The 16,670-nt window shown below is 28.7% G+C and overlaps 2 protein-coding genes across 2 annotated transcripts; one reads left to right on the top strand and one right to left on the bottom strand.

The window, feature by feature from the left end:
- Nucleotides 1-231: 231 nt before the first annotated feature.
- On the top strand, nucleotides 232-6,621 carry LOC145750666 (proto-oncogene tyrosine-protein kinase LCK-like). Its single transcript, XM_082566744.1, has 10 exons — nucleotides 232-346; nucleotides 825-943; nucleotides 1,599-1,748; nucleotides 2,015-2,176; nucleotides 3,103-3,245; nucleotides 3,588-3,710; nucleotides 3,870-4,026; nucleotides 4,444-4,587; nucleotides 4,936-5,081; nucleotides 5,478-6,621. The coding sequence occupies exons 1-10, from the start codon at nucleotides 285-287 to the stop codon at nucleotides 5,565-5,567; spliced, it is 1,296 nt and encodes a 431-aa protein (XP_082422870.1). The 5' UTR covers nucleotides 232-284; the 3' UTR covers nucleotides 5,568-6,621.
- A 772-nt stretch (nucleotides 6,622-7,393) lies between these two features.
- On the bottom strand, nucleotides 7,394-15,415 carry LOC145750326 (uncharacterized). Its single transcript, XM_082566328.1, has 12 exons — nucleotides 15,021-15,415; nucleotides 14,610-14,725; nucleotides 14,471-14,532; nucleotides 13,945-14,386; nucleotides 13,718-13,786; nucleotides 13,462-13,577; nucleotides 10,761-10,898; nucleotides 10,585-10,651; nucleotides 10,153-10,241; nucleotides 9,650-9,818; nucleotides 8,528-8,667; nucleotides 7,394-8,246 (listed from the first exon to the last, which is right to left on the bottom strand). Exons 1-12 carry the CDS (start codon nucleotides 15,344-15,346, stop codon nucleotides 8,103-8,105), a joined length of 1,878 nt encoding a protein of 625 aa, XP_082422454.1. The 5' UTR covers nucleotides 15,347-15,415; the 3' UTR covers nucleotides 7,394-8,102.
- Nucleotides 15,416-16,670: the final 1,255 nt, after the last annotated feature.

Genomic DNA, 16,670 nt, shown 5'->3' with positions numbered 1-16,670 from the left:
GCAATTCAATTTTTTAGATAAGAACCAGGCTTTTTAAGTGCAAAATTTACATTTAAATGGAAAGCTTTTTATATAATAAAATAAGCAAAAGTCGTGCCCTTTGTGATTTGTATTTTATAACCTTTCAACAATACATAAGCAAACATTGATCCTTCTACATTTGGTTAATATACATATTAAACCCCAAGCATTAACATTCTGTTATTGATTTGCCAAGCAAAATTTTTTTTTAGAAATTTAGCACAAAAAATGTCAGATTAGTTAGTTAGTATTTAATCAAATAAATGTATTCACAATTTGGAACGATTAAGAAAAGGCCCGAACTGCAGAAACTTGAAAATTTTCCGTAAGTATTTAAATCTAATTTTTAATCTATTTTTACATACAAATTATAATTATAATGTATATATTGATATTGTCACGCAAAAACTAAAAGTTATATAGAAGGAAGTGAATTTTAAAATGCGTTGGTGTAGAAAAAACTTTATGCTTTTATGAGAATCAATTATATGCAGTTTTATAAATTGATTTTCTACATAGCTTAGCAATTTAACTCTATAAAAGTTCCTTATTTTTCAATTTTAATAAGACATTTCTTTAATTTACACTTAATATGAAACAAACTATAATCAAAAACTATTGATTAAGACATAAATGGAATTTTTATTCAATTTTTAGTTGGTATTTTGGGCATAATTTTTATTCAATTTTTAGTTGGTATTTCGGGCATAATTTTTATTTAAATTTTTAGTTGGTATTTTGGGCATAATTTTTATTCAATTTTTAGTTGGTATTTCGGGCATAATTTTTATTTAAATTTTTAGTTGGTATTTCGGGCAAATATCAAGAAATGAAGCCGAGCAATTGTTGAACGAAAATGGTGAAAATCAAGGCACCTTTCTGATAAGAGATGGACCAATCAACACCAAGAATGACGTAAAGGGTAAGTGACGTCATCAATATATTTATATTGTTTACACCACAATAGACAATAAGTATTTGTAATCCAACAATGGCGTAAGAAGTTCAAAGGATTATTAAAACGGGAAATTATTAACTAAGCCTTATTTTAATCTTTTTTTTTCATGTCACCTTAAAGAGATAGGTTTTTCATATTTTTATCGGGTAATGGTGTGCAGTTTAGGTCGTGTTCAAGCTATCCGTAAACGCCGGGCTCAAGGACGAATAATGTGACGTTGGTGCGGCTTGAACCCAAAACCTTTCGGCTCGTAGTCCGACGCCATGACCGGTTTATCAAACTATATATTTTTGGCATCACCTTTTTATAATAAGGCTTTGTAAATATACATTTGTATATGTCCAATTTATGGATCTACAAAATAATCAAAACTGCCATTTGTGGTGCGCGGGTAAATTATAGCAAAGTAATATTAGTTGAAAGTGCGGGCTATCGATTAGTACAATTTAATGGTAACCTGCAAAATAGATTAAAATGTCGCTCGTCTGTAAATCGGGCATTTAACTACCAAACCTCAATAAAATTCAAAGTACGAGACCATAAATAATATAAATATATTTCAAATATTTTACACCTTGACAAGCAAACAAATGTAAAAACAAATATTAAAATTTGCCAGCAATGGAATACCGACTTTCAATGTTGGTATGGGAGAGAAATGAATGCAAAGTAGTTCATTGTGAGATTCTATTTGATCATAATGGAAATTATTACGTCGAACCAAACGTTAATTTTGCCTCGCTTACTGGATTGGTTGAACATTACTCAAGTAAAAACTCTTATTTTTTTCATATTTTCTTAAGTGTATATTACTTAAATATAAAAGCATGTTCGTTAAGACGTTGAATCAGTGGGAATTGAACCTTAAATCTTAAGTTGTGGTGTCCAATTTACTAACTAAGCCCCCATTTTTAACAAATGTGTATCAAAATTGATTGTAAAAAAATTAACTGTACAAAAACAAAAAGTTATTTTTAATTTTAATCTGTTTTTCATACAGTTGTTTAAAGTTTAACCCATTGCTTTACTTTAAAGATCACCCTGATATCGATATGAGATTGACGACATTCTGCCCCAAAGAAAAACAAGAAATGGAATACGAGCCTTTACCCAACTGCTGGGAGATCAAGCAATCTTCTGTACAATGCCATGAAAAATTATCAGGAAATGTAGATAACCCCAGCAACATATGGCTTGGTAATTTAAATTTTCAATACAACATTTGCGTAAGTACTATTAATCCATTATTGTATAGTGTTAACTGTGATGCAGTGTTTTTTTGTAAGAAGATCGATTTCACAGCCTAAACATAGAATAAAATTTGTTACCCCAGCCTAGTCTCAAGTTGCTTTTGGAAGCTTGGGATGTTATAAAATATAATTGCTAGATAATTAAACTGCGGATTAGGTGTTAGCTTAGCAGTAGTTTTACCCTTTTATAGCGCCCTACTAAAGGCGCTACAGAATAAGAGCAGTGGGGATCAAACTTAGGACCTCATATAGTAAAGTGTTGGCTTGAAAGTTTTTAAACATATGCACCCTTGTTTGAAAACTTAATGTTTGTCATTTAAAATGCACACAATATGTTTCAAAGGCTGCTTAATACTCATAAGCCTATATATGTAAACAGTTCTTTTGCAAAATGCCGCCAGCACTTGACTTATCCTAGTTAAGTAAACTAGACAAACTATAATGCCGTCAGCTAAAAGACCGCACAATCACTAATTAAACAAAAACTTGGTTTAGTTAAAGATGTGTAAACTTTCAAACGTGGGATTTATACAATCAAAGAAAAACATTTAAACTTAAATTAAAGTTTAAATGTTGTCGTTTAAGGGCAATAAATAAATTTATAAAAATGTCATTATTAAAGAATTAGTATGAGTTTTTAATTCCCAAACCGTAAACCTTAAAAATAGTTATACTTTCGAAAACAACATTTATTTGAGTAATATAATACTTGTATAATAAGATACACTCGGTAGAAATATAAAATCCTACTAATACTACACTTAAATAATGAAGTTAGGCTTTGGAAGTTTACTTTTAATAAGCCTTGTAAAGTTAGATTTTTAATATCAAAAATAAATTAGTATAAACCAATTAAAAGACGACATTATTTAGGTACCATGCGATCCCACCCAACCGAGGTTGTAATTAAACAACAACGAGACTCTACAAGCCTGGAACTGAAAAGAAGTTTAACTGCTGAGGCGACAGCACTCACAAAATTACAACACAACAATATTGTCAAAATATTAGGCACAGTAAGTTATTACTTACGTCATATGTGGTATTAGTGACGTTGAATAATCGTAATAAAACTTTATTATTACCTGTATATTAAAAATAATATGCGATACTTGTAATAATTATGACACCTTTAAATATTGATTTACTATAGCGTAGGTGCAATATTAAATAAATATAAAGTCAGCTGTACGTGGGTTTAATAAAAATATATTGTTATTAAAAGTACATTTACTTTAAACCCACTTTCAATAAAAATGGATAAATAAAAAAAAACTGTTAAAAAAAACAATTATATTTAATCTATATTTTTACATAAATATGTTTTAATGTTAATTGTATTATTATTACTTTTTTAGATATCTTTAAGTCCATTCTGTATAATATTACAATACGCTGAAAAAAAAGATCTTTTAGCCTATTTATTCGGCTATGAAGATTATGAAATTGCCTTTTCTCAAATAATGAAATTTGCTGAACAAGTATTTCAATTTTAAGTTTTAAAATATTAATTAATTAATTAAACTAATGTATTTTTATTTAAAATATAAGATTTTTATGTAAATTTTTAAACAATATTAAAAAATCAATTTTAGACGTTTAAATACTGAATTGGATTTAAATTAAAAGTATTTTTACAGATTGCGAAAGCATTAAAATTTGTATCTGACAATGGTTATGTACACCGTAATGTCAGAGCATGTAATGTTCTACTAAACCGAGAACTAACTTGCAAATTATCTGGGTTTGGATTCGTTAAAAAACTAGATGAGAATCAAAATTATTTCGTCAAAAACGGTAACTAATTTTTTTGTTAAAAACAAAGCTTTTAAAATAATTTAATTTCTTTTATTATGTTTTTTTTTGGGTTTACAGAATATGAAAGTTATAAATTTTCTGCATATCATCTTGTTTAATAGCCATTATCACATATGTTTTCCCAAAATAGAACATAAAATTATATTGCCACAATCATTATACTGCACTTGAATTCCTAAAAACTAAGTCGTTAAATGCTATTTATATTAACATTAACGTTTAAATGTACACCAATATAAAATCTAGTTTCTTTTTAATTCATTACGACCAGATATATTTACCAAAAAGGGTTGTTTTTCTCCATTTACAATTAAATATTTTAAAATAATAGAAATTTAGTTGTATTTATTGTATAGTGAATTTTATTTTAATTAATTTGTTAAAATTGATTTTTAGATGACAGGCCGTTTTCAAGACTAATGTTCAACTGGATGGCGCTAGAGGGCTTTACCGAGAACCGTTTTACCGCCAAATCTGACGTCTGGTCGTTCGCCGTCACGGTTCATGAACTTTTCACAAAAGGGGAACGACCGTATGCAGGTTATATGCAAATGATTTTAATGCCAAATAGTGCACATTGCAGTTTGCAGGATTTGTTTTTTTTGCAGTTTTTAACTTGCAAATTTTTTACAAAACTTCGGCAAATTTTCTTTTATAAATTTCAAGTTTTTAAAATTACAAAATTTCGATTTTCGGGTTCATTTTCGGTAATCTGGTTTTCAGTTATATAAAAGGAGGGCTTTGCAAAAAACAGTTTTCCAAGGAACTAGTTCTTCAATTCGCACTTTTTTAAACTTAAAAAAATTTAAGCTAAAATAAGAAAAAATATCGTCGTAATTATGCTCCAATTAGTTCAAATTTGTAACAGCAAACTTTAATTTTTTATAGAATGTTTCGCCCCCAATCTTTTAAAGAAAATCAAGTCGGGTTATCGAATGAAACGAAGTTTAGGTATGACGTCACAAGTTTATCAACTACTCCTTGCATGCTGGGGGGAAGTACCCGATACGAGACCGTCATTTGACGTTATTATTGTAAGTCTTTTTTATTTTTTTTTTATATTTTATTTTGGTTTTTCGCACATTGATAAAAGTAAATAATAAATACGATATACAATTAATATTACAACAATGCAACGAAAAAAAATGACAAAATCAATTTAATGATTTAAAACATGCCAAAAGTATTAATGTTTACATAAAGATTTTAAGTATGTTATGGCATGGTCACCAAACCCAAGTAAAATTGATTTTGTATAGGTGATAGTACTGACCTTTGCGCTCTTTCTATATTTTTTGTGTAATGTTAGTTTTAATAGTTTGTAAATATCAATCTTAAAAATAACAAAAACCTGTATTGAATGCTTTAAAAGAATAATAAACCAATTTTAAACCCACATTATATAAAGAATATTAAACCAATTTTGACAGGACCACTTGGAGTCGTACCGGACCAACAGAACCCCCAAAAATCCGATTTCACTTCCGAACACCCCAACTTTAAGATATAGCACCAGATAAATTGGACAAACTTAAACAAACAAAGTTTAACTTGAATTTAAAATTCAAGATAACAGTTTATATAACTTAAAGTTGTATTTTTGCCATGCAAATTTACCTTAAACGTTGCAAAATGTGTATATATTATTGTTTTTATTGGATAAAGGTGTGCTATTGTAACATGTTTGAGCTATCCGCGAACGCCGGGCTCAAGTGAAAACAATGTTGTTTTGGTGGGGCTTGATCCCGAAACCTTTTGGTGTCAAACCATGACCCGACTTTGCAAGTGGTAACCCAGTAATACATTAATTAATCGCTAGATGATGCTAAAGCGCAATATGAATATAATTCTGTTGTGCAATTAGTTAAAACTTCCAAAAATGTTGTGAAACTAAAATAAATCTTGTATGTAAAACACATTGCACAATTTTGGTTCAAACTCAAAAAAGTTTAACCTCCCCTACGTTACGTCATAATGAGAAATGGAACGTCACAGAAACCTTTTGTTTTACGTATAATTAATACTCAGTAATATGAAACTTGTTTGTTGTAGTTACCTTTCAACCTTTCAGTGTTTGATATTTGTATTTTTCTTTTTTAAAGTTTAATTTCTGTACTTATGTGCCCTAAATGCAACTTTAACTAAAGCAATTCCATTTAGAAAAATCTTAAAAATAATGTTTTCAGTTATAAATTTATAAACCAGTATTTAAACTATTTAATTATGAAAGAATTTGGATGTTTAGATAATGTTTATATAAAGCATACAATACTGTTAAAGAATTATATCATTAATTATTAATCCGTACAACTTACTGTGGCTTAATTAAACTGTAATTAATGTTTTGATTTCTATAACGGGACTATAATAGTAACTCTGTATCAAATTTAATTACTGAAAAGAATTAATTAATTTTAAATTTAAACTGGTCGTGATGTTACTTCATATTAACAAGCCAAATTACATTTTTACAATAAGTATCTTTTAAACTGTATCTGAACGTTAACATTTTAGGAATGTTTTGTATTACTTGGTTTAAAACATCTTTTAAAACCTTAAAATGTTGGCTTTTCTAATTTGTGACTTTTTGCACAAAATAGTTTTACTTAATTCAAAATTGATCACAATTTAATAATTAGTTTTTGTATTTGTTCCTTATTCCAAAACACGTTTAAAAAAATAAAAGGACGCTTGTGTCTAGACATTATTAAATTTGAAAGCTACCATTGGTTGAATAAAATAAAACCATTGTACATAGATCTCGGTATATAAATAGTATACCAAAAAGCTGATATATTTCTTAGATTAATTAATATGCCTAAAACTTATTTATATTTAGCCTAATTTACCAACAAATTACGAAAAACTTATAAAACCATGGATAGGTTAAAAAGCTTTTCAAATATTGGATATAACGTATTTAAAATTGGGTTTGGCAACTTAGTCAAAACACTATAAAAGTATAATTAAATTTAGAATAATTATAAATTAAACCATAAAATTGAGTTTGTAAAATTTCAAAATGCAGAATTAGTCTTTTTTTGTTAAAATATAACTTTAGCAGCTGTTTTTACACAATTTAAACTATGGAATGTTGTTTATCACAATAAATTTTCTTTTATAGGAAATTTAAAATCAAATAAAATAAGAATGCCAAGGTTGAAAGTTTTCAATAAAACCGTTAAACTTTATTATTAGCTGTAGCCTAACAACACAAAAGACTGATTCGCTCTAACGATTTCGTAAGGTTATATTCACACCTACTCATGTTGTTTTTCAAGGTAAGGCGAGAACCAGCCGAGCAATACAAAAGACCTTTTTTGCAAAATCACGATGTGGTTTAATCTAGTTCTCACTGCAATTCAATTGCACGACTTTGGACCCAAAATTGCTTGTTGAAATATTAATAAAATTTCCATAAAAATCACGCGATTGATTTAATTATTTTGCGAGCAATAATTTTAGATACTTTTTTCTATATTTGTGCCTTTTAACCAAAATTTATAGTCAATTATATTAATTTTAAACCAAATTTAATGTTTGGGGTATTTTAAATGCAGTAAAAAGGGCAAAAAATTTAAAATAGTTTATACATGCTGTACAAAAAACACCACTTAATAACTATGTACATTTTTTTTTATTTTTTCTGTTTTGTTTTTATATATACACAAAGCTTTTTTTTTTGTTTTTTTTTTTATGTATAAGCAAAATAACTGAATAAAATACAACATTAGAATAGATGCCAAAATAATAGGCAAACTTTAAATTTTTCACGAGCGCCAAAAAAATTTGACGCAAGTTAAATAAATCTTCGCGGAAGAATACTAAAGAGATTGTGAAGCGAACTCTCCGCATATTTCACCCCCGAATGACGTCATAATTTGATGACGTGGTAAAATTTTAGAAAAAGTTGTGATTTTATAAATCAAAAAGGTTTCGCCAAATTTTTGAATTTTTTTAAACGTGACGTCATCAAAAATTTATGACGTCAATATAGGGGGAGAAAAGTGATTCGAGTTACTTTATCTTCACAATTAGTTCTGTATAACAGAAATTTATTCCGAATAAAAGGATCGAGTCAAGATCCGGTCACCAGAAAGTGTGACCGGAAGCGACTCAAAGTTCTCCGGGAAGGAACCGGGAACCAAATTGGAGACCGAACTCGTTCGACGACGATTGGGGCGCAAAATCTCGTGCAACTAAAAATTAAAAAAAAAATTAATTTTTTATCCAAAAATGTAAATTTATTCGTAAAAATCTAAATTCAAGTGATTTTATGCTCTTTTATGTTTTAAATTGCAAGTTTTATCATTAAATTTAACTGATTTTTACTTGATAACGACATGGAGCATATTTTGTCGAATTTTAAAGCTCTTTATTTTATTATAAATGGATTAATTCAAGGTATTAAAAGTCGTATTAAAACGCATAATATTAAATTTCATCATTTGTCCTGAGGAGATATAAACAAACTACTTACATGAGAGTGACCTTGTGGTAGAAGATTGAAAGGAGTTCGATTCTCGTTGTTTTTCTTACAAACGTCTGCTCCACTATCCAGCAACAACTTGATGATCTTTTCCTTGATTATTTTGTCACTTTCTTTCACTGTTTGTTGCTCTAAAAAAAGTAATTTAAAAATAAAAATACAATAGGGGTATAATATTAGACATTAGAAGATCATTTGCAAAATTTTACTAATTTTGCAAGTATTTTCTAACAATTTTGATATATATTCACCCAATTCCGTTATTTTTTTTCTATTTATTGACTTATGTATGCTGGGTATAGTAAATTTTATTAGGTGCGTAGCATGTTTAAATGTCATTGTATATTGCGCCAATAAAAAAACTGTTGCATAACATCTTGTTATTAAACTTGTTTTTATCAATGTTGATTTTATCAAAGAATTTAATTACGACATTACTCAAACATTAAGTTCCAGGAACCTGGTAATAATTAACTCTGTTGTTCAACCAACTATGTTTTTGTCTGATAACAATATTTGCACAAGCAAGTTTTCCTAGTATAAGGTTAATGTTTAACCACGTTCTAACTACCTTTATGTTTGATTTACAATATTATAAAGTAAGTTGATGTTAGGTCAACTATAGACAGAAACTTAATTAAAAATTTAATTATAAAAATGACATACTTAAAAAACAAAAAGTATTGGAACGGCAGTACATATATTTTAAAAACTCTTTTATATAATTTTTCTATTTACAAACTGTTTTACATACTACAAAACCAACTGCTATATTTTTAAAGGTGGTTAAGTTGTAAATACAATTTGATATCCGTTACATTTTTACGTCAGTATTAAATTACTAAGATTACAATTCTTTCTGTTCAAGAATATGTTAAGGGTATAGCAAAACACACACGGGTTCAAAACAATTCAACAAAATGTAAATTTTAGTGCGCAAATGAAAAAAGAGATAGATTTTTTAATAAAAGATCGTTTATAGCGCTTAAGAGTGCTACGACATTACAGAAATGGAAATCAAACCATACCCTTGCGTTGTTAAACCTATTTCTTTCAAAATCAATACCATACCAGACAAAATAGTTTTTATGAAAAATAAAAAATAAAATTTACCTGCGGCAAAATGAAGAGCTGTGTTTTCATTACAAGTTGTTTGGTTGATCACTTCGTTGTAGAAACTCGTGCCGCGAAAATTTGCGATGTGACCAAGCAATCTTTGCAGGACAGCAATGTCGCATTTTTTCACGGCGATGTGTAATGGCGTCCACCCGTTCTGGTGCTCCTTTAATTAAAAATATATATTTTTTTATTTTTGATATGGAAAGGTCGACTTTACGATCTGAACATAGAATAACATCAGTTACTCCGACCCAGTCTCAGGTTGACTTTGGCAGTTTAGGATATTATATAGATTATAATTGCCCGATAATATTGCTGCTGATTAAGTGCTGGCTCAGCAGGAGTTTATACCGTTTATAGCATCTTACTTAAGAGCGCTACAGCATGGAAGCAGTGAAGATCGAACCCAGGACTTAATGCAGTAAAGCCATGCGTTTAATTAAAAAAAACAAGTATAATAATTATTACACGACACAAAAACAGATATTTTGACTCACCTGTATGTTAAGTGGAGCACCACGTGATAACAATGACGTCACAGAGACAGGATTGCCTTTTTCTGTCGCAACGTGCAATGGAGTGTGACCTAAAATAATTTCAACCAGTTTTGATTTTCCGTTTTTAGATAATTTTCTAAGATAAAAATTCGCTCAAAAACACGACTTAAAATTTTTAAATTATTTTTAAAACCACTTCAAACTTTTAGATTGCCGCAAAAAGTGTTTTAAAAAATCCCGACAAACTTTTTATTTATTTTAGATCTTGATAAAAATGCTCAAAAATTTCCGTTTTTTGTGGTATTTTTACCCTCAGGTACTTTTGGTTGCGAGCAACTCAGGTGTGGTTGCTCAGACTTTTGTGACGAAGTCAACCGTTAAATATCTTGAACTTAAAACCCCGTGAAACCAGTAAATTTTAATTTCTTTTACCTCCTAGTTTTATTTCGTTGATCAACTTGTTTCCAATCTGAGGTTGGAGATGATGTAACAAATGTTGCTAAAAACAAAAAAAATTAATTAATTAAAAAAAAAAATTTTAAAATGAAAAATTTTTTTTTTATTTTAAAAATTAAAAAAAATATATTATGACGTCATTATCAACTTACAATTGTGTTCGCGTTGTCCGCGGCCACGTGGAAGACATTTCCTTCTTGTTGTGACGTCATAGTCGCATCGGCGCCAAAGTTAAGCAAGATATTAATCCCGTTTATGTTTCCCGATTTAGCAGCATACAAAAGTGGAGTCTGGAAAAAAAATCAAAAATATTTTTTAACTTCAAATTGTTAAAGAATATTGATGTATAATGTATTTATATATATAATAGAGATTATAAGACGATACATATGTATGTATGTCCAATTCCTAGGATTACAAAATAAATAAAATTGCAGTTTTTAGTGCGCGGGTAAATTATCGTGCGCAAATATTGGTTGAGAGTCGCGACCATATTACAACAATTAAAATCCTGACTATAAGGTGGTGGGCTTTTAACTATTAAAAATAAAACTATAAATCTAATAAAATACGAAATTAATAGCTTATAGTAAAACATTATATCAAGATTTATCTAAAAATAAATATTTTTTTCAATCTTTTAGAACTTCTATATATAAAAAAAAAACAAAAAAAAAAACAAACACATTTTACTAAAAAAACAAAAACCTCAAAACAGCAAGAATTAAAATAGAACTTAATATATTAAATTCCAAATATAAAGCAGGGGGAAATACACCACAGTAATTCTAAATATATAACTGCAAATAACTTGTAAAAATAAAAGCTAAAAAAAAAATTATAAAAAACGCAAAAATATAATTCCGGTAATTTTAAAAAATATAAATTTTTTCATTTCTAGAAATACGCAACTCCGTTAAGAGCATATTTGTGACGACATCAACGCGACAATACACGATCATTGTGACGTAATAATTAATTAGTACGCGACTGTCTGCAAAGCTGACCGTTTAAGGGTTTAAGATTGCATTTGACAAAACACGATCTTCCTGAAAACGTGACCATTTTTAGATCACAAAGTTAATTTATGTCGTCATAAAACGAAAAATAATTCCTTAATTTTGATTGGTTTAAAAAAAAAGCAAAAAAATCGCAAAAAAATTCCGATTTTTTTGCCTTTCCGGTGTAGTGCGTAACAATGATTTGAATTGTGACGTAGTCAGAACGCAACTGACGTAAATTTCTACGTTTCCGTTTCAAATTCCACAAAAATACCAAATTTAAAGATTTGTAATTACTATTTTTAAACTATTAGCTAATAACAAGCAATAAAAAATGCAATTTATCAAAGTTTGATAATTATGTAAAAACTATTTTAAAATCTAATATTCAACAAGTAACATATTTTATTAAAGTCTGTTTAATACACAATTGTAAAGAATTGAAAATAAACATATCTTCTTACTTATAGATATATGTTTAACAATAGATAGACCAACGGGTGGCTATACAATTTGGTAATATTAATAATAATACCTGTCTGAAATATGATATTGAAAAAGTACTTTAGGTATTTATAGGATTTTGTTATTTTATTGTGGGTTAATAAATGCTGTCTGTAAATTTTTTTATAAGGTGCCTAATTTTAAATTTTATTTCCTGGTAATGGTATTTTGAAATTATTAGATGAATTATGAAATTTGGACAAATTTAGAATTTTTTCTAAACAAGGTTGGTGATCTTTATTCGGGTTAAATTCAGGATATTTTATTTTTATAAATATCAAACCACAAACGGTATAATAAGCCTTAAAAAAATATTGAAATTATGACAAACATTATGTCATCATTATTTTACTAAAAACACCAATTAAAATGTCTTAATTACTGATAATTATTAGCCTAAACCTAAATATAGAAAATTATGGCCAAATAATTGGGTCAACTGACATTTTATTTGATGCCAATATTACATTTTGCAACATATTGGCTGAAAGAACCTGACCTTCAAAATATGTCAAAATTTAAATATAATAAAATAATAAATATACCACATCAACAAAAATTATATCTTAAAAAGAAATTTATTTATAATCTGATATTATAATAACACTAACTATCAATAAATAAAATCTTAAGATTTGTATACAAAAAATAACAATTGCCTAAACAAATATAACATTAATGTGTCCCTATACCATATTAAGAATCATTTTTCAGTAAAATTCAAGATATTAAAATAAACATCAGCAACACACCTATATATTTCGGGGCGGGGTTACGTAACCTAAACAAACTTAAAGTCGATTTTAAACTAAACAATAACACCAGTCAACTTTTTAACCCAAACAAAATATAAAGTTTATCATAATATCAATATTAGAACTTAAAATTTAGGATAAACATAAAAGCAATCTGAAATTTCAAGCTTAAGCCATAACATTAATAAATTCTTACATGATTTGTTGCCTTAACTTTAGCTAAACCAAACAAGAAGCATGTTTTTTAATCATAACAATATCAAAACTTACATAAACAAATCCATTTCTCGTGAAATGTCAAATTCAAAATAATCTAAAACCGACTTTAATGTAAACACATTTAAACCATGTGATACTTCATAATCGTGGCTCAAAAATTTCAAAGTATTTTTAGAACTTATTCATTTAATGACACTAAACCAGGTGCCTATTAATTCCACTTAATAAGTGAATTTTTTGCTAAAACAAGATTGATTTCCTTTTCAAAAAAATTACCTTGTACATTTAAATACAAATAGTTATGATTAATAAAAAATTTCAAATTTCAAAATTCCTAAGTTCAATTTTATTGACAATTTTAAATAAATTCTTACCATTCCATATTCATCTCTGCTGTTAATTTGGGCTTGATCAAAAAATTGACTAGTCAGCAGGTTTTCCAACTGAATATTATCACCTTTCAGCACACAGTCCCAAATATTGTCATTTTCTAGAAAAATTGGTAAAAATCAAAATTCAAACTTTACATTTTCAGTAATTTTGTTTTTTTTAGATACTTTCTGCAAGTTAAGGCAGCAAAAAAGTTAACAATTTAATTTTTATTTTTCCTACAAAGTTAATAACACCTACCCAAGTAGGTAGGTTGGTTTAGAGTGGTCTGGCAAGTCGAATAAATCGGATCATTTGCCATCGGCAAATCTAAAATTCAAATTAACCATAAATTTGAATTTTTATTCAAATAATTTAAAATCTACTTGTAAACATATAAAATATTTGCTCAAAAAAATACAAAAATTAAGCAATTTGCTGTAAAAATTTATACAAAGTTACTTTTTATATTTTTTAATTATTCCTACTTGTATAAATGCCGGTGTTTTCACAGCTAAATGTGCCCATGTTATCAATTGTTGTAAAGTCACTCAAAACCGGGGTAAACGATGAAGCAGGGGAATTACTGGGTGAAAAACCAGAGATTGAAGAGCTCTGGTAATCTGGGGTGTAGGGGGTTGAGTAACAAGTACTTTGGGTTGAAAAACAGGGAGACTGGGGCTCAGATTCGTTAAGAATTGAGTTTACCAAAACAGGGGACATTTGGGGAATATCTGCGTCCCCAAAACAGGACAGCATGTCAGAGGGCACCTCAGGTGCTTGGGTCAAATTTGGGGTTTGATATGAGATAGGGTTCAACTGGGGCTGAAAGGAGTAAACAGGGTTAAAGTTTTGGGTTTGTCGCTGCTGTTGTGGGCGTTGTTGTTGTTGTTGTTGATGTTGTGGTGGTTGATGAGATGAGCTCAAATTCTTCACAAAAAAAAAATTATTTTTATAAGTCTAAATCATTTTTTAAACTGAAAATTTATTTTAAATAATTAAAAAAAAGATTACCTTGCTTTCGCGAAGTGCCTGAAGCTGTTCTCTTACAGTTTTTGGTCTAACACCGGGGTATGCTAGAAAGAATAAATTAAAGCATTAGTTTTAAAAAATTTTTCTAATATTTCTTTTAAATTTTTTCTTTTTAACCCACCTTTCATTCTAGCGTCATGGCTTCTATTTCGCTCCATCTTATTTTTTTTTTTCGAAGAAGTTTGACGTGGTTTTTTGTTCCCCGTTTTAGGTTCCAAGCACTTTTTCAATTTCTCGCTAAAATTTAAATATAAAAAGAACATATATTCACTAATATATAAATTGTAAACATATGACATCGATCTTCAACATTTTTCGCAACTAAACAATAAGGTAGTTGTTGCTAGGGAAATTTGCATATAAGAACCAACCCTCCAGACTATAGTAAAGTACAAAGATCAATTTATTTAAACAGAAACTGTATTGTTAACAATAGTTAATTGCAACTTTAAATTAAATAATGTTTAATTAATATTGATTCACTAACCACAAGCGATATATTAAATATACTTTATTTAAATAATTAACTAACCTGTGTTCTACAGCTGTGTTTCTCTTTCTCTGTCCTTTGTTGGTCTTTCTCGTCTGATCTTTTAAAAAGTTTGTTGCAATATTCGGAACTAATATTGACTGTGGAACTAAATCGGTGGCGATAAAATTCCCCTTCGAATTATTAAAGTCATTTCCCCATGAGCCGAAACGTTGTTCTTCTTTTTCTCGAAATCCTGTAACGTTACTGATGACGTAATTGGGACTTTCCAGCGCACTATTTACGGAGCGCGGAGAGAGACCAAGTCCAGAATCGTCGCTACCAGACGGGCTTGGGACAAAGCAGAAATCCATACTGTACTTGTCCATTAAAGCACAAAATAACACACAGATAAGATGACAAAAATTAGCACTTTTATATCGAGTTTACAGCGTTAAAAATCTAAGCAAAAAAACACAAAATTTTAAAATGGCTGCGAAGCGAAAACTGCCAATGGCGGTGTTTATATTTTTCTAACTTTTTAACACTTTAAACAACATTAAAACTTAGCATTTCTTGTTAAAACAACAACTAGCCAACGCGCTGAAAATTAACGCAAAGTTTCTGCACGACTGCTCGTTAGGCAAACTGCTGCAAAATAACTGTATTTGTCTCAGAAATATTTCCAGACTCGGTTAACAAAAGGCTGACTGCTAATGTAAGCCTAGCTTAGGCTAGTGATGCAACAACACAGCTTGCCTTTTTCTTACAAGACCGGAAATTCGTAATTTCGTAGCTCTCCTAAAACGAGAGAGCTCATACCACGACTACTCGAATACGTTTTAAAAAGCAATATTTTGTTCGTTTTTAAATTAAAAAAAACTTGTTTTATTGTTAATTATCTTTCATATAAAAACCTATACGAATATTCTTATATATTCATTTGTTGTTTTTAATACCTGTTTAATAATTAATTGAACTTCATAGTAGGCACACAACGTTTGTTTTATATTAAACGTTAAATGTTTATTTAATGGTCGCGCAAAATTCAAAATGGCTCTTTTACACCGTCTAGCGTGTGATAAAAAGCTGTAAAACTTTGATATATCTTTTAAAATATGATAATTGGTTTAAAAACAAATTTACAATTTTACAAAAAATCTTTAAATAAAGTTAATCGTGGACTAATGTTGAATTTTAATAATATCAAGTAAAAATTCTTTTCCGCAAATTTTTTAGCACTAAGAATCTATTTAAAATATTAAATTATCGATTATAACTTAAACTTAATTTTTAACACTTTCAATTGGCCACCATGACTTTTACAAAAGCTGTGGCTAAAAACTGCTTTGCAACGATTTTGTACCCTTGAATTTTACGCCATTCAGCGAAAGAAAAGCGTTTATTGTGCCTTGTGATGGGCGTTCAAACATAAAACTTGAACTTTACTAAAAATATTTGGCATTAAATCAAGTCAGTAGCTTTAGGCAATGGAATTGTAAACTTTCCAAGAAATTTTCTAAAGGGGAGTAAGTACACATCCATTGGCTTAAAATCCACCAAATGGTTAAACAGTTAGACTTGAGCAGCATGTAAATAAAAGGCGTATTATATAAAAATGAGTCAACATAAATAATGAATAGAGCTAAACGGGCGCAATTTTGGAGAATTCTTGATTTTGTTTAGGTTTACCGATATACGACACCCGCTTTT

Source organism: Corella eumyota, chromosome 4 (genome assembly GCF_963082875.1).
Source record: "Corella eumyota chromosome 4, kaCorEumy4.1, whole genome shotgun sequence".
In the NCBI taxonomy this organism is placed as follows: Eukaryota; Metazoa; Chordata; class Ascidiacea; order Phlebobranchia; family Corellidae; genus Corella; species Corella eumyota.
Note: the sequence above shows the minus strand (reverse complement) of the source record. Positions and strands in the feature narration are given on the sequence as shown.

Coding starts and splice junctions, on each gene's coding strand:
- LOC145750666 (XM_082566744.1), top strand. CDS start 285: ATGTATTCACAATTTGGAACGATTAAGAAAAGGCCCGAACTGCAGAAA. Junction 944..1,598: donor CACCAAGAATGACGTAAAGG/GTAAGTGACGTC, acceptor AAAATTTGCCAG/CAATGGAATACCGACTTTCA. Junction 4,027..4,443: donor AAATTATTTCGTCAAAAACG/GTAACTAATTTT, acceptor ATTGATTTTTAG/ATGACAGGCCGTTTTCAAGA.
- LOC145750326 (XM_082566328.1), bottom strand. CDS start 15,346: ATGGACAAGTACAGTATGGATTTCTGCTTTGTCCCAAGCCCGTCTGGT. Junction 14,533..14,609: donor CCATGACGCTAGAATGAAAG/GTGGGTTAAAAA, acceptor TATTCTTTCTAG/CATACCCCGGTGTTAGACCA. Junction 10,242..10,584: donor CAACGAAATAAAACTAGGAG/GTAAAAGAAATT, acceptor AAATTATTTTAG/GTCACACTCCATTGCACGTT.